General features: G+C 38.5%; 2 protein-coding genes across 4 annotated transcripts in view; one reads left to right on the top strand and one right to left on the bottom strand.

Annotated features, from left to right (window-relative positions):
- The window catches only part of LOC107685390 (gastrula zinc finger protein XlCGF52.1-like), a 22248-nt gene extending 5645 nt beyond the window's left edge, over positions 1 to 16603 (top strand). For all 3 annotated transcript variants that reach the window (XM_016481959.1, XM_016481960.1, XM_016481961.1), the window contains one exon: positions 15155 to 16603. In XM_016481959.1, coding sequence (XP_016337445.1) covers positions 15155 to 16428 — 1274 coding nt within the window. In that variant the 3' untranslated portion in view covers positions 16429 to 16603. The remainder of the gene's footprint in view (positions 1 to 15154) is intronic.
- Positions 1 to 24248, bottom strand: part of LOC107685389 (gastrula zinc finger protein XlCGF57.1-like) — a 228654-nt gene that overhangs the window by 12885 nt on the left and 191521 nt on the right. The gene's annotated exons all lie outside the window — the stretch shown is intronic.

Consider the following 24248-nt stretch of genomic DNA (forward strand, 5'->3'; position numbering starts at 1 on the left):
GGGGGGGGGGGGGTTCTTTCTGGTTCTGGATGCTAATGGAGTAAATTTGTCCACCTCATGCTCTCTGTACAGAAGTTTTTTACTTATAGTTAATAAACCTTTATATGTATAATGTTTTCAAATATAATTAAACACCACAATAACCAAGGGTAGTTGAAAAAAAATGGAGTAGAAAATGGCATCTAAATCAGCTAAGCAAGCGAAGAAAGACATTGCTTCTAAAGACGAAGCGCATGTCAGCCTTGATTAACATAATTGAGGAACACAGAGCTGCTTCATTGTCCATTCGCATCTGGAACTGAAACAAATCAGAACAAAAGTTTTTGTCTAGTTGATGATTATACTTGAGAAGTGTTCTGTTTTTTAAAAATACAGAAATACAATATGTTTAAAATAGTATCACTGAATTCTATATATACATGTCTGCACATATAATGCAGGTTAAGCTATTGTAAGGCATAAATAAGGTATGTTATAAACATTCAATATGTTATAGATATAAGATATGTTGCAATAAGATTCTATTATTGCCAATTAGAAATTGTGCTCATAGAGCACATCTTATGTAAACAGCATCAATCTTAGCCTAATTGATAATACACAAATACATAAACATCCACAAATGAAGATATCTGGTGCCAAATTGATTTCAATCAGTGTCACTAATTGATCGCAAACCGCTGAGTCATGCATTAGTACCAGCAAGAACACAAAATGGCCAAGGATACACTCTGTGACAGATAATCATATCACAAATATAATGTAAACATTATTTGTAAGCTGCTTACTTGGTCAGCAGCACATAACACTGCGCATTCATCTCTACATCTTCTAACAACCTTCTAATACATTTGTAAATGTATAATCAGAAGTTTATCTAGGATGAGTGTTTCTTCTCAAGAACTCAATGTGGTTGCACACGTGTGGAATGTTCTTCACATTAAGCCCCACAATATAAATGTGAGGGCCTAACTCTCAATAGATCTTTTGTCTCAGAGGATCTCTAGTGTATGATACGCTTGACAACTGAATAGCTCTGTAATGCATTAAGAAAAAAAGTCTGAATCCAACTTTATTATTATTATTATTACTGTTATTACTATTATTACAAAATATACAAACTAAATATTTTTCTTATTAACAGTTCAGTTTGTTGTAGAATTATACTAAAATTAGTATAGCATAGTAAACATGAACAACAGAAATCCCAATTCCACTAAAGTGGTCACAGGCGGGGGGAAAAACTCACTTCCATAATGTGCTTAAAGTGCTGTATTTTCATGCACTAATTTTGTACTTAATATACTAAAATTTATTAAAATTGTACTTTATAAATCTGTATTTAAAAAATATATATATTTAGTTACATACTAAATACATTTAGTACACTTGTAGTACACTTGAACCCACTAGTGTATGAAAGATGGGTTCAAGTGTATTACAAGTGGTAACTAATTTCATATAAATACAGAGAAAGTATGTTAAAAGCACATTTGAGTTTATATTCATGGTGTTGTCCCCGAATAGCACAGTTGAGTACACTTAAATGTTCTTAAGATTATCTTAAGAAGTACTAAAGAATAATTTTTAGTAAATTAAACACAAAATTATTGCATGAAAACAGATCACTTTAAGTATATTATGGAAGTGCACTTTTTTTCAGCTGGGGTGAAGCAGCTAAAAAATAAAATCAGTTATTGGAGTAGCAGCATTATTGTAAAACCAGAAAAACTAAATAAAATTTCAAGGCTCTCTTTTATGAAGTCCAGTACTTAAAAGTGATTTAATATGAACAATAAAAATAAGGTGGCTGCTGCAAATCCATTTGTACTTCATGTCAGAAATACCGCAAACCTTTGGAGTATGTTAGATATAGAATGGGCCATCAGTTTACTGTTACAGATTTTTCTATTTGCATTGTGTCACATCCAGTGTCGACAGAATCATAGATTAAAATCCACTCCACTCATCCTCTCTGTAGGCACTTGCGTTACTAACTTCAGAAAAGGGAAATAAGGCATAATTGTGTTTTTATAGGAAAATAAGGGGAAAAATAAGGAACACTCAAAATATTTGTACTGTACCACATAGTGAGTGTCATTTCAATGTCTGCATTTAAGTATAAAAGGTGTAAAGGCCTAAAGTTCTAAGACAAACAAACACATTTATGTGCATTTTAATTCTAAAAAGACATTAAATTTTAATGTCATACAAAAAAAAAAAAAAAATTGGCCTGAGCAAATTGTACCACTTGTGAATTGGTGTAGTAACATATATAACTACATCAACACCTTTAAAATGCTTCAATCTCTCTTCAAAATGCTACACATATGACAAGTGAGTGATGCCTTGTGGTACCATCACAGAGGAAAATCACAACATTTTCGCTCACCGTTCCTGGCTGGTGGAAAGATCTTCACACCACCATCCGAGGCAGGCACTGGTGCTTTCTCTGGGGACCTGGCAGGGACAAGTACTTCCTTAGTGGTTGCAGTGGGCACTGGTGTTTCCTCTTGGGATGAGGCTGGCATTTCTTCCTGTTGGTATGAGGCAGGCACTGGTGCTTCCTCTTGAGACAAGGAGGCCACTGGTGCTTCTTTAGGGGATGAGGCGGGCACTGGTGCTTCCTCTTGGGATGAGGCAGGCACTGGGGCTTCCACACTGGACATGGCGTGCACGGGTGCTCCCTCTGGGGAACTGGTGGGAACATGTGCTTCTCCAAGTGATGAGGCAGGCACTGGTGCTCCTTTTGTAGTTTTGGCAGGCCTTGGTGGTGGTCCCTTTGTGCTTTCTGCGGGGACCCGTCTGCAACCAGTGCTTCCTCAGGGGATGTGGTGGGCCCAGGTGCTTTCTCTTGGTACAAGGCGGGCACTGGTGCTTCCTCTTGGCTCAAGGTGGGCACTAGTGCTGCATCAGGGAATGAGCCTGGCATAGGTACTTTCTCTTGGTACGAAGTGGGTACAGGTGCTTCCCTCTTGGGATGAGGTATGCACAGGTGTTTCTTCTGGGGATTTGGTGGAAATAGGTGCTTCCCCAGGGGAAGAGACACGGACTGGTGCTCCTTTTGCAGTCTTTGCAGACCTTTGTGGACCCTTCGGGGGCCTTAGGGCCAATGGTGTCAAGATGACATCCCTTGTTAGGTAAAGTCTCATATTTTCAGGGATTTTTAGTTTTCTCCTCAGTTGGTGCCTGGCAGGCACAGGTGCTTCCTGCGGGGACCCGTCTGCCAACAGTGCTTTCTCAGGGGACGAGGTCCTTCCTCTTGGGATAAGGTGGGCACAGGTGCTTCCCTCTTGGGATGAGGTATGCGCAGGTGTTTCCTCTGGGAATTTGATGGAAACAGGTGCTTCCCCAGGGGAAGAGAGTCTTGGCAGACCTTGGTGGTCCCTTCGGGGGCCTTAGGGCCAATGGTGTCACGATGACATCCCTTGTTAGGTAAAGTCTCATATTTTCAGGGATTTTTAGTTTTCTCCTCAGTTGGTGCCTGGCAGGCACAGGTGCTTCCTGTGGGGACCCGTCTGCCACCAGTGCTTCCTCAGGGGACAAGGTGGGCATAGGTGCTTTGTCTTGGTACAGAGCAGGCACTGGTGCTTTCTCTTGGCTCAAGGTGGGCACTAGTGCTGCCTCGGAATGAACCTGGCATAGGTACTTTCTCTTGGTACGAAATGGGCACAGGTCCTTCCTCTTGGGGTAAGGTGGGCACAGGTGCTTCCCTCTTGGGATGAGGTATGCGCAGTTGTTTCCTCTGGGGATTTGATGGAAACAGGTGCTTCCCCAGGAGAAGAGAGTCTTGGCAGACCTTGGTGGTCCCTTTGGGGGCCTTAGGGTCAATGGTGTCAAGATGACATTCCTTGTTAGATAAAGTCTGATATTTTCAGGGATTTTCACTTTTCTCCTCAGTGGGTGCCTGGCAGGAACAGGTGCTCCCTGTGGGTACACGTCTGGCACAGGTGCTCCCTCAGGGGACCTTGCCGGCATGAGCTCTTCCTGTTGGTACTTAGGAGTAATAGGTGATCCATGTGGGGTCTCCACAATACCCCACCACTAGCCTGAAGTGAGGTCCCCACACTCATTCATTCTTCTTAGATGATCACAAAAGATCTTCTACCTCAATTATTGCCCACCACCACCCTGCGAGAAGGGCCGTGATGACCTCTTCATGCTCATCAGTGGAGCTGAAGTGCATGGTTGACATGCTCAGTATAGTGGATATGTGTTTTTGGTGGTGGTAAGACAGGTTATCCAGAAAAGGTGTATAACTCTGAAAGGCTGTTCATGTGAAATAATTAACTGTCTGTGTGAAACACTGTGAAAGAAAGAGAAGAGCTATGTAAGCCCAGAAGATGGTTGCTTAATTGTTTTAAAATTCAGATTATTATTATTATTATTATTATTATTTTTAACCATGGGCCAGGGGCGGACTGGGGCTAAAAAGTGGCCCTGGACTTTTTGGCACAGAGCGGGCCACCACACCATAAACCCACCAGCTCATTAGAGCTACTTTTAACACCAGTTACTAACATACAAATTAATGAACATTAATGAATAACTGTCATGCTTCTTTACATTATAATTTGTCTTTCCTGGTGTATATGGCAAATTTTAAATAATATTTTACACATCTCTTTTACATAGAGGGACAGTTTAATATCACTAAAGTTAAATGCCTACCATAATATCAGTCCATATAACAATGCTCTACTCTGCTCTGCTCTAGAAGTCTTGGAATGTAGTGCAGAATGTGGACTGTTTTTATTGTGCCTTTCAATTTCTTGACATCTCCTGTCATTTATAGAATAGAGTTACAATTGTGGAAAATAGTATAAAAAAATTTATAATGATGAAAATTACAGTAAACAGTAACATGTGAAATATATAAAGTTACAATTTAGAATAGCTGTTTTCTATGCAAATATATAGTAAAAAAAAATTTATTTCTGTGATCAAAGCTGAATTTTCAGCATAATTACTCCAGTCTTCAGTGTCACATGATCCTTCAGAAATCATTCTAACATGCTGATTTGCTCAAGAAACATGACTGATTATTATCAATGTTGAAAACAGTTGTGCTGCCCAATATTTTTGTGGAAAATGTGATACATTACCTTTCAGTCTGGAGTAAGATTTAAAATAATAATAATAATAATAATTAATAATTTTATTCAACAAGGTTGCACTGAATTGGTTTAAGTGGCAGTACAGATATACTTATTACAAATTATTTATATTTAAAAAAAAATGCTGTTCTTTAACTTTGTATTCAACAAATAATCCTATCACAATTAGGATTACCTATAAAGTATCACAGTTTCCACAAAAATATTAAGAAGCAAAAACAGTTTTCAGTATTGATAATAAAAAGAACCGTTATTAATAATTGATCACAAATAATTGTTGATAATTAAGCAGCAAATCAGCATATTAAAATGATTTCTGAAGGATCATGTGACACTAAAGACTGGAGTAATTATGCTGAAAATTCAGCTTTGATCATAGAAATAAATTACATTTAAACATTAAATCATTAAAACATTTACATTAAAATATCTTTAATAGAAAAATAGCCTCACTGCACTTGAAAGCAAAAGTCTTCAGATTTAATGTTTAGAGTAAGTTTGAGAATTATATTTTTACAGTTTAAACATTTTCTTATAGACAGGTGAAATTCTGGAAGAAATATAATGATATACATACATTCACTGTTATCTTATGTCTGCTGAAACCTGCTACGTTCATGTTTCTATGAGCTTTCACAAAAAAGTATTTAAAATTAACATAACATGGAGGCTGATTAAATTAACTTACGAAGTTAATTTACTTGTTGTATGAAGTTGATAAATTGTAATCAATTTACTTAATGCATTCCTGTAGCTCAAACAGCATATATGGCGCTAACAATGTCAGTTTTGTGGATTTGATTCCCAGAGAATGCATGAGCTGATAAAATATATATCTTGAATTCACTCTAAGTCGCTTTGGATAAAAACTTTCTGAAAAATACATAAATATAAAATATAAATATAATGTGCATAATGACAATGCATCTAATGTGGAAATACATAAAAAAAAAATGTGTGTGTGTGTGTTTTAGGGTGTTTTCACACTTGAGTCCTCTTTAAAAGAACCAAACCCAGACCCCTTTAAGTGGACCAAGAGGTGGACCAAGTGAAAAAGGACCCAGTTTTCTTTGTGTTCACACTGTCCCTGTTCCTGAAAGAGGACTCAGATCCTTTTTTGGTCCACTTAAGCTGGCTGCACACTAGACGAAAATTCAAATTTTAAAACCATGGGAGACCACAGACATGAAGACAGTTCAACCGATTTTTAGCCTTATAATCCTCTGAATGCGCACACTAGATGATTAGACCAGACCACGAGACCACACACTTTTCAACGCACAACGATTTCACAGTGACACGAGGTCTCACGGACACTCGCAAGATCAAACGTGACTAGAGAAGAAAAACAAATAGAGGACAAGCAATGTTGACAGCTGGCTCTCCCAGCATGCGTTCTGTTGTACAGTGAAAAACAAAGTATAAAAAAGAATATGGGTGATGTTCTCTGCTTTCATGGCATGTTTGTGGCTGCCAAGTTTCAGCTACAGAAGCATGCAACATCCGGTAGGTGACACTTGCTCGCTCTCATTGGCTATCGCGGGTATCACGTCAGAGGCAGCAACAAAACACACGCGAGAAGTGACAAGGAAATCACGCGAGAACCCGAGTGCGTCAGACCGGAGTTCTCAAGCGAGACTGTAATTATTAAAATATATATATATATAGCCCGCAAATTGTCTGTGAGCTGATTTCCAGCTACAAGGAGAAAAAGAAAAACAGATAGATCGCGTCTTTGATAATTCACACTGCGTGATTGTCACTCGCGTGAACGAGCACCGATTTGCCACCGATGTCGGGCATTTGTCAGCGATTTCACAAAACCTGTCGGCGAGTGAAAAATCGGGCTAATATCGTGCAGTGTGAACTCGGCATTAGGTGACACTCCGTCTCGATCGGGAGCAGTTAAATAATCGTATCATGACACCACACAATAAAGGATTTTTTGGACAAAAAAACGCTTGCGACAAGCTGCGAATCGGGCCACACCCCCCCGATCGTTCGGGAGTGCAAATCGGGCCTTAAAATCCTCTAGTGTGCAGCCAGCCTTTAGTAGTAATGGTGTCTCAGACCTCTTTGTGTTCAGATTGTTGCTTTTTGGATCTAGTCCATTTCAGTGTTTGATGGCTGACACTATGGCATCCAAAATTTGTTTCTATTTTACTTACAATGTGCCTCACTAACCAAGAGATTTATTTGTAAAGATTATTGTTGTTGTTGTTAGTATTATTTTGTAAAAACAACTTTGATAAAAACTGTTGAATGAGCTTACCTTTGAACATGGCATATTCCTCTAATAAGTTTATCTTTTGCACAAAAATATAAGTTTTGTACACCTTTGTAAATAATATATATTTTGATTTGTTTCCTTGTTCATGTGATCATGTTTATTTTATAGCAGAAGGCAAATTGAAAATTGAAATTGGACAAATAATGTAAATAAAAGAAAATATAATAAACTGCTTTAAATTTTTCAGGAACAGTAGGTATCCTTAAAAGCAGCATTCAAGTAAGAAATGGAATAATCAAATGCAAAAAATAAAACAGCATACTATTAAGCATATTATTTAACCTTTATTTGACCCTCTAACTCTTAACACTTTCTATTCTATTTTAATTCTACTTTATCTATATCTTCTTTTTTTTATTTTTTATTTTTATTGAAAAAAATAACAAAAAACAAACAAACACTAGCTTTCTATTTTTTCTATTCTATCTATTTGTTTTACTTTGTGTGTGTATGTGTATAATATATATATATATATATATATATATATATACACACACACCTTGCTTCGTGTACTGCGTTAGGCTAACCGAGACTTGTCATTTGCACTTATATATTGTTGCTCTTTTGTTAGTTTTGACTGCTTTTATTGTCCTCATTTGTAAGTCGCTTTGGATAAAAGCGTCTGTTAAATGTAAATGTAAGAATAATATTCTATACTGATTCTCATATTAGGCTGCTAGACTAGATCTACTGTAATGCATAAATCAGTATATTGATACACATGCGATTTCTTTCCCAGTTTACATTTGATAGAGACAAAACCAACAGTGTGTATGTGAACCATGGGTTTTGACAGTTTACTAGACTTTAAAGAGAGTGTAGTTTAGCCCCCACTGGGATGTGCGCTCTTAAAAACGTATCAAAACATTTAAACTAGCCAGGCACACAGCCGCGTCTCTCTTACACAGGTTGGAAGTGGTTGAAATTAAAATAAACGAGTGTACGTTGTGAGCAAATAATTTGTAGAGATCTGCCAGAAGAAGCAGCCATTATGAACAGCTGATTTGTACGGAGACATCTGATGACCAAATTACATCGGAATTCGCTAGATGGCAAAATCAAGTAAGCCCCGGCCGATTTGTGTTCACAATGCATGTTTTTACAGGGTGTCCGCGGGTCCTTAAAAAGTCTTAAATAACGTTTTCCTAATATAAGGCCTTAAAAAGTCTTAAAATGTCTTAAATTCGGATTCGATGGGTCTTAATTATTTTTGGTCTCATTACCGCTAAAATATCTTCAGTCTGACGGACCTAATGACTTACTTATCTGACCACCACACAGAATATGAAGAATATCAAAAACTTTAGGAGTCAGCTGTCCGCGAAAGTCCTTAAGATAGCAGCATGATAACACACTCAATCAGTTGAATGAATGACTCAGTGACTCGCTCATTAAGTGACTTACCGTCACTTACTTACTGGTGGTTCAGTTGAGAAGTTTGTTGAAAAGTATGCATTTTTCCCCTCAACATTTCTTATTTGTATATTCATAAATGCATTTAAAACATTAATCTCATAACATTATTTATTGCAGCTGTAATTATTGTTATTTGCAGTGTTGTTCAAGTCTGCAGAAACCCTGTTTTAGCGAACCATAACTTTAGCCGAAAGCAAACCGTACTCAGACCACCTCCCGAGATGGTCTCTGTTCGATTAGCTTCTGAGGGGTCTGAGATCGTTTGGAGTGTTTACATATAAGCCAAAAATCACGCGAACCGCACTGAGACCCCTGACAAAGGACCAAGTGTGAAAACACTCTTATTTGTTCATGTCTGCACCAATAGCCTCTTCGGGTGTCCCGAGTTCGAGTCCCGGCTGGCGGACCTTTCCTGATCCCATCCCCCTCTCTCTCTACCACTTTCCTGTCTACATACTATCCTATCTCAATAAAGACAATAAAACGGCAAAAAAGTTTTATTTGTTCATATATGTGGTTGTCTTGTATTTTTAGTTTCTTTTTAGTTTATTACTAAAATTATTGCACTTTTAATTTTAAATATATTAAAGTAAGACTAGAGCACAATTAAACAGTTAAAGAATATCGGTAAAAGCCCTGACTACGTGGACAAGTTGAGTCAGTGATTGGAGGGATTATTATGCTTTAATAATTATCAAGACTATTTTAAGATATCGTAGAACATTATTTGTGTTCAGGAGCATAATTATCAGCAATATAAATATTATAATTATTCATTTTTATTTATGTATCGGGCACTCAACTTTCACTTTGAAATGAAGTCTAGGTTCAATTTGAGTAAAATCAGCATCTCTGTCGTGTTAGCAAACAGCCAGTTCTTCTTCTAATCAATGACCTTGTCACTCTTAAAAGGAAATTTCCCTCTCCTAATAAAAGTATCCTCAACTGTGTTTTGCATCATAATCTTAGCATGAGTTCAGTGAACAGTTCAGTTGTGGTGGATGCCCTCAGTGCGAAATGCTCAGTTGCTGTTGGACTGTTTTCATATTCCAATTTAGAATATTCCACAAAGCAGAAATGTTAACCACATATTCCTGTCACAAATTACGTTCTCTGTTTAGACACCTGCGTGACTGCTGATGTAAAATAAAAGATTGGGCTTAATAGTGCCAAAGCCAATTAGTTAAAAAATGCCTTAACTGATGTTTGAGATCAGTTCAGTATATCCCACGTTTCGGAGGCTTTTGGGGGTCATGCCATGCTTAAAAACAGGCAGATGGGTATGGCGGGGCAGATTGAGTCAGGCAAATGATTTAATGCTAGTAAGAGTTTATCCTCTTATGCAGTTGATCCTAAGACAAAGTGGTGCCATTAGTGGCCAGTGTGTCTGGTAAGCACTCTAGCTGCTGCATTTTGAACCAGCTAGAGCAAAGTTTTTGACCGTGTAGCCCCTGCTACAGAATTTGTTACCGTTTTATATTTGTAAGTAAAGTTTATGTTAATGTTGTATAAAGTTATAAGTTAAAGCGTACTGGAAAAAAAAAACACTTCGAGAGAACCTAAACTGTTGGGCCTGTGAATTTTATTTCCTTATAATGTAATTGGGTACTTTGTGAATAATAACCTATCATGTATCAGGATATGAAGGAGGGACGGGATGAGACGGGAGAACGGACAGAGAAGGAGCAATAGAATAGAGTACGAGCGAGAGAAGGGAGATGTCGGCTAGATATCTCCCTGTATATGTGGTTTTCGTTAGAAATACGAACATTGTAGTCCATCTCGAGTAGCTGCTGCATTTTGAACCAGCTAGAGCAAATTTTTTGACCCTGTGTAGCCCCTGCTACAGAATTTGTTACCGTTTTATATTTGTAAGTAAAGTTTATGTTAATGTTGTATAAAGTTATAAGTTAAAGCGTACTGGAAAAAAAAAACACTTCGAGAGAACCTAAACTGTTGGGCCTGTGAATTTTATTTCCTTATAATGTAATTGGGTACTTTGTGAATAATAACCTATCATGTATCAGGATATGAAGGAGGGACGGGATGAGACGGGAGAACGGACAGAGAAGGAGCAATAGAATAGAGTACGAGCGAGAGAAGGGAGATGTCGGCTAGATATCTCCCTGTATATGTGGTTTTCGTTAGAAATACGAACATTGTAGTCCATCTCGAGAACATTAGAGTGGAATTTGAGTAAGTGAACTTTTTGAGTTACTGCTGGCTAAGCGTGACTGCGAAGTTCCTGACTAATTTAAAGTACGCACAGACATTACTGCAGAACTATTGGCGGCGAGCCAATGCATCTCGCGTTAACTGTCTATGGTCGCGATCATCGGCAAGAAAAGTGATAAGAAGAACGATAACGGACGTGAACCGTGGTGACTGGATTGCTGTCTACCGCTGACCCAGAGTGAGAGGATTCTGAGTTCGGTAGGGCATCGTCAAGTTAGGAAGCGCCCGCGCTGCCTGGAGGATTGGATTAACATTGACGTCTGCCAAATGTGCTTCGGGGGGATGGATTCCGATTAGAAAACCAACAGACTGTGACTGTGTATGATCCTGATTTAAACGACTGATATCGTAAACACAGGTACCTGTTTTCAGTTTTATTTTAATTTGTTGTGGCTCAAGTGAGTGAAGCAGCCGTGCGTTTTTGGCCTCTACGAACACAAGCAGCAAACAGGCCTGCAACAGGAACTGAAAAGTATTTTACGTAGTATTTGCCGGCTTAGAGTGTTATATATTTTATTGATTTGTGACAGTTCTTGATTTTGTTTCTTTCATATTGCTGACTGTTGATTTTACATATAGAGCTCATTTGATAGAAAGGGACTACACACTTGTGGTTTGATAGAAACTTTATTGAAAAGACTACCACTGTAAAACGAAATAATTGTATTCTTTTATTTTTTATTGACAACAGATTCATTTCAATGAAGTAAATAAAAATTTGGGTTAACTTTTCGTCTTTGTGGTCAGTTGTATTAAATTTTTCCTGATATTTTGTGACAAAGGTGTGAAATAGATTAAACAAATTAAGCCCATTATATTAAAGAACCTGGGCGTCACCCATAAAATTCCCAGTGGCAGGAAGGGGTGTTACACCTGCAAAATTTCAAAGTTGGAAGAAGGCTGTCTCATTACCAAAGGACTGATTACAGAACTTGGGTTTGTTTGTTTTTCTTTTCCCCATATGGCAGCCACTCACTAGTTTTGCACATATTTTGTCCTCACTCACTTCAGTTTCAGGGCATTTCTTGTATTCTCACCTGTTCTCTGACTCCCTGTCAGACTGTCAAACCCTCCGTTTACCTGTGTGTCTAGAGCTTATGCCATCTGTTTGCCCAGTTTACTGGATATTCATGCCTCATCGATCTGCCCTGCCTGGCATTGATACTGTGTGGTACACTGATTATGAGTGAAATTGCTCCTTTGGACCTTCTCTTCCAGACTGTTGTTTGTTAAAGGGATAGTTCACCCAAAAATGAAAATTCTGTCATTAATTACTCATCCTCGTGTTGTTCCGAACCCGTAAGACCTTCGTTCATCTTCGGAACACAAATTAAGATATTTTTTTGATGAAATCCAAGATCTTTCTGACCCTGCATAGCCAGCAACACAACTACCACATTCAAGGCCCAGAAAGGTAGTAAGGACATCAATAAAGTAGTATATGTGTCTTCAGTGGTTCAACTGTAATTTTATGAAGCTACGAGAATACTTTTTGTGCGCAAAAAAAAACCATTATGGAGAATACCACGCATGCACTGCGCTGCATCATGGTACTCTCCATAATGGCGGTAGATGGTTACTCGGGGGTAGGACCCTTGCTGTCTATGGAGGGCCAAAGAGCTCATGGATTTCATCAAAAATATCTTACGGGTTTGGAACAAAATGAGGGTGAGTAATTAATGACAGAATTTTCATTTTTGGGTGAACTAACCCTTTAATGAACTCTTTCTATTATTGGCCTTGATCTTGTCTCATTCCTGGATTGATGGTGTGTGTGGACTGATCTCCCAGTGCCAACTTTTGCCTTCCTGTCTATTCTTCTTGTCCTCTGCTGACCAACCAGAGCATGGCCCGAGTTTTTTAGTTGAACTATTCAATAAAGACAGTGGGCCTCATTTATCAGTCTAACGTAGAAACGAGCGCAGATCCGTGCACACAAATCAACTTACAAGTTCATGTGTGATTCATAAAAACATTCGTATGCCGCCAATCTCATCGTACAAATGATCGCACGTTGATAAATGTGGCAGCAGAAAACAATCATAATTTTAATATCACGCCCCTAAAAACCCGGTTTAGAAGCCTCGCTTCTAGAGTTTACAACACGGAGAAACGAAACCCGGCCAAAAAGAGGAAGTAATCTTGTGAAAGAGAAATTGATCTTACTCCAAAAGTAAGTTTTTCTCCGTTCACAGAAGCGCTGCAGGTGCGCGATGCGACAATCCTCATGGTCTGTTGTTTACGTTGATATTCGCGCATAAATAGCTAAAGCCCTGAATAAAACAAAAAAAACGAAATATATTCTAATCTTACTGGTCAGTGACAGACTAATGAGCTTCGGTTGTCGGTCAGGAAAATAACCTAAATGAACAAAATGCTGTCGTTCTACATTTCTCCACCAGATTTATATGCTGGGCGCAAGTTCAGGCTAACTCAAAAACTTGCGTACACGAGCTGAGACCAGACGTGAGATTTGATTGTAGATTGAAGTTTTGCGTTGAAACGACCGTCATACTTTCGTTTCATAAATGAGGCCCATTGGCCCTTAATTATCAATCTAACGCAAAAGGAATAAAAAAATGAACCAAAACTTATCATATACTCAACTTGTCGCAGTTTTTTTCTTTTGTTTTGTTAATCTGTTAATTTTTAATTGAAATATATTTTGTGTTATCCTATTTATTTTATTCCTTTTATATATACAATTTTATTCTGTTTTTCTTCCATTCACAAAATTGCTGCAGGTATGTGATTTGACCATGTGTGAATTAGGGATGGGCGATATGGGCTTAAAAATATATCGCGATAATTTCTGATGTTTACTGCGATAATGGTATCAATGACGATAATTTAGGGAATCCTGTTTCTTTAGAGAAAAGTATTATCTTTCCTATTTTTACCCAAAATAGGGTGTTGTGAGCATTACTGAGTACACACTTAATGTAACGACTGTTAAATTCATACTGGAAGCCGGAGGACGCCCTTGCGCAGAAACTCCACATATGCATAGTAGAAGTAATGCTCCAGGAAGAATATCCAGTGATCGCTGTACCTGAATAAAACGCAGATAGAGAAATTTTAACTGAGGAAACCTGAAGACAATAAACATGCGATTGCACAAAATATATGGTATCTGTGTTCTTCAAGCAATCTTGGGTATTTTTTATAAGGATAAAGTATATTTATAATGCAATGCTAATTGACATAGCCTTTATCACTGTATATAATGCTATAAAATAGTATGATTTCTGCCTTATTCTGATACGAAACCACATCTGATCACAAAAATAAGTTATTTCAAACACTCGACTATGTTATGAAGTTAATATGGAGAGCATGTCAATAAATTAAAATATCTTTGTTGGACAACAAGTTTGTAAACGACTCATACACATGTAAAACTGTGTCGCACACGTGCTACTGTAGTACATTTACTCAAGGCTCAGACCGATTTTTGTTGCACTGTACAGCCCTATTCAAACCTGTTCCAGATTGTAGAAGGAGCTGCTCAATTTCACGTCCGCCTTCCTTCACGTCACTCCACACAGCCGCACACAGAAATATGTCAACAACTAGACTTTATCGTTATCGCGGGAAGACGAATTCTTATCGTGTGGAGAATTTTTACCGGTATATCGCAAACAATAAGATATCGCCCATCCCTAGTGTGAATCCTCATGTTCTGTTGTTTATGCTCCTATTTGCACATGTAAAACTAAACCCCCGTGTAAATCATATATTTGTGATATTTATAATGGGTCACAGACACATCCATTCTAATTTACACAAGCACAGATCCGAGCGCACAAAGCAACTTACGACACGGTTAATGTGATTCATGAAACATTTGTTTGCTGTCAATCCCATCATACAAATGATGGATCAGATCATAAATAATGGAGACAAACAAAATGTGCAGAGTGGTGGGTCCCCTGGACCAAGGTTGAAAACCACTGCCTTATTGTGTACAGGAAAAGATGGTGTATACAGCGTACATGTTGTTGGTTTTGATGCTTTGAATGTCTAAATATTTTGATGTCTTTTGCATTGAGCCTTTAAACTGGAGTTAACTTGTATTTGCCTTTTTTCACTTTAGACCTGATGACGCTGAAGGAGGAGAATCTCGAGCTTAATGAAATGGAGCAGAAGTATCAGTATGAGAGACATCATGACTTTATGACTGAAGAAATATCCAGAAAGACTGAAAAGATTTCCTCACAAAAAAGAGGTCAGAAGAAAGGAACTAAAAGGTATTTCACCTGCCAAGAGTGTGGAAAGAGTTTTGATCAAGTTGGAAATCTTAAAGTCCACATGAGAATTCACAAAGGAGAGAAACCTTTCACCTGCCAACAGTGTGGAAAGAGTTTCAATGAAAAAGGAAACCTTACTGTCCACATGAGAGTTCACACTGGAGAAAGGCCTTTCACCTGCCAGCAATGTGGAAAAGGCTTCTCTCAAAGAGGAAACCTTAAAGTCCACATAAAAATTCACACTGGTGAGAGCTCTTTCACTTGCCAACAGTGTGGAAAGTGTTTCACTGAAAAAGGAAACCTTAAGGTCCACATGAGAATTCACACTGGAGAGAGCTCTTTCAGCTGCCAACAGTGTGGAAAGAGTTTCACTCAAAAAGGAAACCTTAAAAAACACATGAGGATTCACACCGGAGAGAAGCCTTACACCTGCAAATTATGTGGGAAGGGCTTCACACGTGAACTAGGCCTTAGTTATCACATGAACAGTCACACTGGAGAAAAACCATTCATATGTGGTCAATGTGGAAAGAGTTTCACTCGTAAAGTGACCCTTGATACCCACATTAGAGTTCACACTGGAGAGAAGCCATTCGTATGTGGTCAGTGTGGAAAGAATTTTAGATGTAAAGAAAACCTTAATCAGCACATGAGGATTCACTCAAGGGAGAACTGTTTTATATGTCAACAGTGTGGAAGGAGTTTCACAAACATGAAACGCCTTAAGAATCATTTAATAACTCACACTGGAAAGAAGCCTTTCATGTGCCATCACTGTGGAAAGAGTTATATAAATAAAAGAAGCCTTCAGACTCACACGAGAACTCACACTAGAAAGAGGTCTTTCACATGTCTTCAGCGTAAGAAAAGTTTAAGATATCGAAGAGGCCTGAAACGTCATTTACAAATTCACTCTGGAGGAAAACAATTTAAATGCATTCAGTGTAATAAAAAATTCCTGTTGCCATCACACTTACAGATACACCTGAAAACCCATGCAGATGTGAGACCCTATTCGTGTTCTTTGTGTGGAAAGCATTTTAAATGGCCCAGCAATTTACTATGGCACCAGAAAATACGTGTCTGTGTAAAATTAAGGCTACGCTCACACCACAGTTGAATGTGGGCCAAATCTGATTTTATGATGATCATACACATCTAAACAAGTAATGCTTCTACAACCACCACCCAGTTTTTCACCTCCATTGTTACTTAATTTATTTGCATTAAACCTCTTTTTACTTCACCATTTTATACTTTGAGGCTTCCTATTTTCTTACGTACACTTGAACTCGTGGCCATACCTCACCATCACCTTTGGTATACTTTCGGTTGTGGTGGATGCCCTCTAATTTCGTCTGTATAGAAGCGTCACTCCATTTCTTATATTGATACTTTAGAATCTTGTTGTGAAATGCTTCAATAAAAAGAAATATTATAAATAAAATGACATAAACTGAATGGAAATATTGAACATCCCACTGCATTATATAGGATTCATCTCCAAATGGTTCATTCTGTGTAAGAATTTATTTTATTTTTTTTTTGATTAACAAAATACATGAAGAAAGCTAAAATATTGATGCTATGGATGAAAATTTATTAAAAATCCACTGAGTAATCCATTTTTTGTAGAGATCTAAAAATGACAATTTCCTCTTGAGATTTGGACATTTTGTGATGTTACATCTTTTGAATGGGTATTCCCTTGTGTCCCAAGTATATGTCTCTGCAGGACACTAGGGGGCATTGTCCAATCAATTAAGGGCTTTTCCCAATTTGTGGATATTTTACCCGATTAGCCCTAACCCACTAGGGGCTAGTTTTAGGGATGGGGATAGGGCTGGGCCTTCATCATTTTATCCAGTTAGGTAAAGCGGTTGATAAAAGCCCATTGATTGGGAAAGTCCCTTCTTGTTCTGCAGAAACCTCCCTTTCCTGTGGCATCATTTTCTGAAAAGGGTTTCATTATCATTGGCTTATGATTGGATGCAGAGTCTTGTAGGCTTGAAGTTTGAGGCGGGCAAAGACCAAGTCAGAGAAATGGCTTTGCAGCAAAACATAACTTTAAAATGAGGAAAGACAAGAAACTAAGTAAAAGAAAGAAGAGTGTGGCAAGACTAGATCACTTATCTCTTTATGATGGTAGATTTAGAACAGACTACAAGAATTGTCTAGAACAGTGGTTCCCAATCCTGGTCCTGGAGAACCCCCAACACTGCACGTTTTTGGTGTCTCTCTCTTATCTGACACTAAGGGTGCTTTCACACCTGGCCCGTTGTTTCGGAACCTGGCGCGTTTCCCCCCCTTAGCTCGGTTCGTTTGGGCATATGTGAACACGGCAATCGCGCTCGGATCCGCGCCAAAACAATCGGTCTGAGATCGCCTGAACGAGGTGGTCTCGGCTCGATTGAAAATGAACTCTGGAGCGGTTCGGTTGTAGTGAGAAAGCAATCCGATCAAACGGACCAACGAACCAGGCTATATCACAATTTATGATGGGTAAATACGTACGTTCCGTGAAAAGCATTAGCTCTGTTGTTTTGCTAATACCTCAAAATGAACCTGTGAATGTCTGTGGGTGAGCCCCGTCTTTGCCATTCAAAAATCAAAGCGCACTTTTTTATTTTATAATGCCGTCTTATTGCTCTTCTTTGTAGTAGGTGCATTTTAAAAATATTTTCCCAATCAATCCTGGACTCCTGCTCAAAATGATAAATTATAACGACAGCTACAAAAAACTCAACAATAAGCCCGCGAAGCTGCTATCGTTCCATCCTGACGGATGACATGCGTGACGGCTAAGTGGAATCCCGGAAAATAAACTGTGGAACTTTGACCAATGAGACAACAGTTTACTCGCGTGTGACTTGTATTAACAAATTTGGTCCGTTTAGAAACTTTGCCGTGTGAAAGCGAACCGCACCAAAAATAAAAAGCAACATTGTAATAATTTTAATCACTGTTTCAGAACAAAGCAAGTGTGAAAGCGAACCGCACCAAGAATAAAAAGCAACATTGTTCCGAAACAGGGATTAAAATTATTACAAAGCAATCGATCTAGAGGTGTGAAAGCACCCTCACATTTGAGGTCTTGGAGTCTTCACTAATGAACTGATGAGTTGAATCAGGTGTGTTTGAATAGGGAGACATCTAAAATGTGCAGTGTTGGGGGTTCTCCAGGACCAGGATTGGGAACCACTGGTCTAGAAGAACCAAAACTTTTTTGTGTCATGAGTTCTTGAGCTCTTTGTTCCACCCCTAATAGCAGGAGGAGGACCTTTATCGCAAACAAACTGTGTTTTTACACTGAATGCAAAACGATTGATTGCCTTCTGATAATTCACACCTGCTTACTAGGCGGCATTGACCAACAATGCATTTTTCCTCATATGTATCTTGTATATGGCTTTAACGTCATCCGCTGCTCAAAATACAGCATTAAATTAAAACAAATAAAGTTTGGTTCTTCACCAGAAACCAGGGGCGGCCTTTCCGTATGGCGGAGTATGGCCGTCGACCAGTCAGGTGTTCCATGGAAAATTATCCAAACTTCGTATCTCTATTATATTTTGTATTATACGCTTCATTGTTTATCATGTGATTTCAGCCAAGTGTATTAAACAAGAAAAACAAAGCGTCCATACAGCTACAATAAAAGTTATAACCTGTTGATGAAAGCGTGTAATGCAATGCAATGCCTCAGATACAGCCGTTCTAATGACAGACAAAACACAGATCTCTGTCATCACTCTGAACTCCATGAGATTGATGTTCATAAAATGTTAAGTGCAAGTGTCTGATAACTCTGACGACGCAGTTTAATTATTGAAAATAAAAATAAAAACTTTTCTATCTTTGTTTTTTTCAGTGATTAGTGGTGTGCCGTAGGATTTTTTATTGATCAAAACTGCCCCCCACCCCCACACTATTTACACCACTGCCATACCCTATGGTTTTGTGAAACACCGCCACTGCCAGAAACACAAACCATCTATAATGCTTACAAGAATACATCATAAAATATAATCAGAGGTACAATTAGCATCAAGCTACACTTCAAAAGTTATGTGATTATTAAAGGGATAGTTCACCTAAAAATGAAAATTTTGTCATCATCTACTAACCCTCATGTCGTTCCAAACCTGTATGAGTTTCTTTCTTATGAAAGAAAAAGAAGGTAAATGAACATAAAATAAGATTATTTTGAAGAATGGTCCCCATTGATTTCCATAGTATTTCTTTCCCTACTATGGAAGTAAATGGGGACCAACAACTGTTTGATTACCAGCATTCTTGAAAATAATCATCTTTTCAAGTCAAGTCAAGTCAAGTCTGCTTTATTGTCAATTCTTCCACATGTACAGCACATACACACGGAGAATTGAAATTGCGTTACTCTCAGACCCTTGGTGCATACAGATAACACTAACAGTAGAACATAAATACAGATATACAGATTAAGTATAAAATACAACTATACAAATATACAAATAAGGTAAAATGTAAAAAAAAATATATAAAGCAGCACACGGCACATGGCAGATAGCTGCCGACCCGAACTGCCTGAGGTCTTCCTGTCAGAAAGACCGAACGTCAGAAGTCAGAAAGACCTGCCTGAGGTCTTCCAGTTTTGTGTTCATAAGAAAGAAACATACAGATTTGGAATGACATGAGGATGAGTAAATTATGGCAAAATTTTCATTTTTGGGTGAAATACCCTTAAAGGGGAGGTTGATTGTGATTTCACTTTTTTTAACTTTAGTTAGTGTGTAATGTTGCTGTTTGAGCAGAAACAATATGTGCAAAGTTACGACGCTGAAAGTTCAATGCAAACGGAGATATTGTCTTTTAAAATTATGGCAGTTTAATGCCTACACTTATGGCTCGTAGGGACTACAACGAGCTACCTCCCGGGCTGGTGACATCACAAACCCTGAAATGTTCATAAACTCCACCCCCGGGAACATGCAACAAAGGGGGCGGGGCCATGTTGCGCCGCTTTAGAGAACAGGAAGAGTTGTTGCCATTCCGTCAAAACTAGGGGTGCACGAAAAAATCTATTCATATATGAATCGCGATTCTGTCCTCCAACGATTCTAATGGATTCACAAGTTTCAAAATCAATGTTCTAAAGCAGCGGTTCTTAATCTTGTTCCTCGCATCCCCCTGCTCTACACACGCTCTGCTCTGCATCTCTCTCTCTCACCTGATTCAGATCATCAGCTCGTCAGCTCCAACAATGAACTGTGTTCCAATTATGCACTTTGTGTATAGACAGACAGATATTTCTCACATAGCTACGAGAAGCGTTAAAGGGGTCATATGATGCTGCTAAAAAGAACATTATTTTGTGTATTTGGTGTAATGAAATATGTTTATGCGGTTTAAAGTTAAAAAAACACATTTTCCACATACTGTACATTATTGTTTCTCCTCTATGCCCCGCCTTTTGTGGCTGACTCTGAACTTTTATAAAGAATATCTCTTTGGATTTGAGACTTTAGTCTTTGCAACTTTACAGATCTTCTTTATGCACCAAGAGCTTGTAACACTCCAAAGAGAAAGGAAAAATTTAAATCGCATCATATGACCCCTTTAAACATGGATGTGCATGTGGTTACCATGGTAACGAGCAATACTGGCTGTCAAACACTTCTTACTGTTACAAAAATGCTACAACGCAGTCATGCATTCTGCTGTATTAAAGCTTTAATCAGGATAAAACTATATATTAGAAGCTAACATAAGCAGTTGCATTTACAAGTAACAGCGTATCTAAAAGTATGAGACGACAACAAATAAAAAACATACCATTCTGAAACGTCCTGTAAGAGACGTGCTTGCACAGGTTCTACGCGATCCTCTTCACTAATATTCTCTGGGTCTCAATCGGGCTCAAATTGATAAGCAATATTGATGACGCCAGTGTTTACAATACAACCAGAGCACATGCCACTGAGGTGAGGGGCATGACGTTTAGACTCTAGGCACTAGACGGTTTAGCGAATCACAAAACTGCATAAAAAGGGGCTGCATAAAACCAGGAAATCATCAGAGCATTCATAAGGGAGGCGACAAGAGCGGTGTAGAATAAAGGTGAATTATGTAAGGAATAACTGACGATGGGCCGTTGAATTCTTAGACAATAATGCACACCCGAGGTGGTGTTACACCTTGGGTGTGCATTATTGTCTAAGAATTCAACGGACCAAAGTCAATTATTCTGCTTATACTATGGTTACCACACCTCAAGACATCGATCAGATTATATATTTCAAGGTATTTGTCCAGGTTTTGTACTTAAAACGCTATTGTGAGTAGGATTAATTTCTTCCGCATCTCATCCAACGCCTCCATTGCTAATTCCAAAATGTCATTTTAGACCTAGTAACGGAGGCTTGAGCCATTGATAGCAGACTAATGCAGCTAATAACTAAGTTATCAGAGAGAGGGAGAGAGAGATAGATTAAGCATGTGACTTGCCTCTCTGAGTCTGTGAGTCTCTCAAAAGAGTTCGACAGCAATGTCTTTACTAATAGTGAAACTTTAAGTTAATTTTCTTCACGAACAGCGCCGTTGTTACCTATCTTGTGAGAAGTCATGTAGTTTTTAAGTTGATCATGTTACTGATAAAATCGTCAGAGTAGCCCTAACAACATTAGCGCGTATGTTAGCGTGTGTGCAAACTGTACAGTATGTGCGTCTGTGAGGGAGAGAGAGCTGGAGAGATGGAGTATGTGCTTTTTTTTTACATAATAAAACGTAATTTTGTGGCAAAAACATGGAAATATGTTGTTTTTATCCTATTGTGTACTATATTTATTTGTTTGGCCAGTGTCATTGTGGGTTTTGGTTCTTTTGTTGTTATAGGCTGTAAGGACCTTTGAAATAACTCAAATCATTTGGCGAAGTGATATTTACATGTAATGCGGTCAAGACCTGACTGGAATTATGTTCGCTGTGCGTTTCCCTGAAAATAATTGCACACCTTAGAACGCTTGTCAGCTAATCAGATTCAAGCATTCAATGGCCCCGTAGTATAAGTAAGGAATAATTGACGATGGGTTGTTGAATTCTTAGAAAATAATGCACACCCGAGGTGGTGATGCGGCCACGACACGAACCGGAGTCTGTCTAGTAAATGTTGTCAGGTAGATGGGTTGGAATATCAGGAGAATACATTCGAGACAGAGCATCTGGATTCAGAAACTGAATGGAAGACTGGTGGAAGTTTTCAAATCTGCACATTTTATATGTCTCCCTAATTAAAAACACCTGATTCACTTCATCTGCTTCTTAGTGGAGACTTCAAGACCTGATGGAGTTGTTGGGAACCACAGCTGTATGACGTAAACAGTTAAACAATTTATTCATGCAGCAAATCTGCACAAGGATCTGTTTCAAAATCTTGAACGGCCATCTCATAAGTGAGCGATTCAGGTGTCTGAGATCTAGAATAGGTCTGAGCGAGCCAGCTTTCTTGGGAACGAGGAAGTAATGGCTGCAGAAGCCTGACTCGATTGTAAGAATTAACCCCAAGTTCAAAGGGAATTGAATCTAAAGATTCAGAATCAACTTGATTAAAACGGATTCAAAATTGATAGTTTACACTTTATCAACTATTCGTCCAGCGAAACATTAAAATCAGTATATCTTATCAATTTTGATATTTATATTATTCCCTTGGCCAAAGGTCATAATACATGCTAGCAATATTTTTTTCCTATGAGCTAGGTAACAAGATCTGGGCAAACGTTTAGCTTTATAAATACACAACACTGCTTCTTTATAATGAAATAAGAATTTATTGTTTGCTACTCTAGGATACATGAAACTACACTACTAAATAGCACACACACACACACACACACACACACACACACACACATCAGAGGATGAGAGTTACTGAGTTTGACTTAAGTCCCAAAAGTCTAGTATTTGGAGGATGAGAGTTACTGAGTTTGACTTAAGTCCCAAAAGTCTAGTATTTGCTACTAGTTCTTAAATCGCAACTTGAGAAAATCACAAAAGCAGATATTTGGCTTATCTTTAACTGCTAAAGAAGATTCAGCACCAGTTTCTGCAAGGAGAAGATTTTGTCTGTTACTTGCGTTTTGCGCTGGAGGCGGGGTTTCCTTTTCTGGCTGAGGGAGTCCTGGCTCTTCTGGTTGGATGGCGCTCGGTCCTTGGATGGCGTCCTTTTGGGAAAACACTCGTGATGAATGGATGGTTGCTTGGTTACGTAGGAGCTTCGGAGGTTGGCTGCCTTAGTTACGAAGGGTGACATGCTTGAAGTTGAGAGTCTGAGTTGCGCAGTTCAAAGACTTTGAAGATTTCTGCAGAGTCACGAAGCTTCAACGGAGTGTTTGAGAGTTCTGGATGACAAGAACGCTAGTTGCGTGTTCGCGCTGTTCTGCGGTTCCAGCAGTTCAAGCAACGAATTACTTCAGTCACTGTGGTTTTAAGCGAGATGATTTGGTACATCCCATGAGGCTGTGCTTGCAATCAAATATTGCTGCAGGGCGGGGCCACACCCTGTACTGTTCCTCTTCGTGCATAAATTAATCTAATGCTCCGTCCATCATGTGGGGGAACATCTCTGCAAGTTTTGTTAATAACTTCAATAAAGTGTCGTACTACGAACACTGTATATAATACCAACTTTTCATTCATGTCAGCATTCTGGAAATAACGCGACCATTCGTTCAACATCAAACTTCACATATCTTACACACACACATGGTACATTTATCTACTAAAAGGGGTATAATGCACAGATTAAAACTCCACCGATTACATAAAACACATCAAGCATATAAAAAGGCATATAACACATTATTTGTGAATATACTTGCTCTAATAGCAATGGTAAAAAATGATTGTCTTTCAGAAATCCTCTATGCAAGTTTGTGTTTCTTTTGTCTGCAAAGAAAGAGT

Source organism: Sinocyclocheilus anshuiensis, unplaced genomic scaffold, assembly GCF_001515605.1.
Source record: "Sinocyclocheilus anshuiensis isolate Anshui unplaced genomic scaffold, SAMN03320099.WGS_v1.1 scaffold982, whole genome shotgun sequence".
NCBI lineage: Eukaryota > Metazoa > Chordata > Actinopteri > Cypriniformes > Cyprinidae > Sinocyclocheilus > Sinocyclocheilus anshuiensis.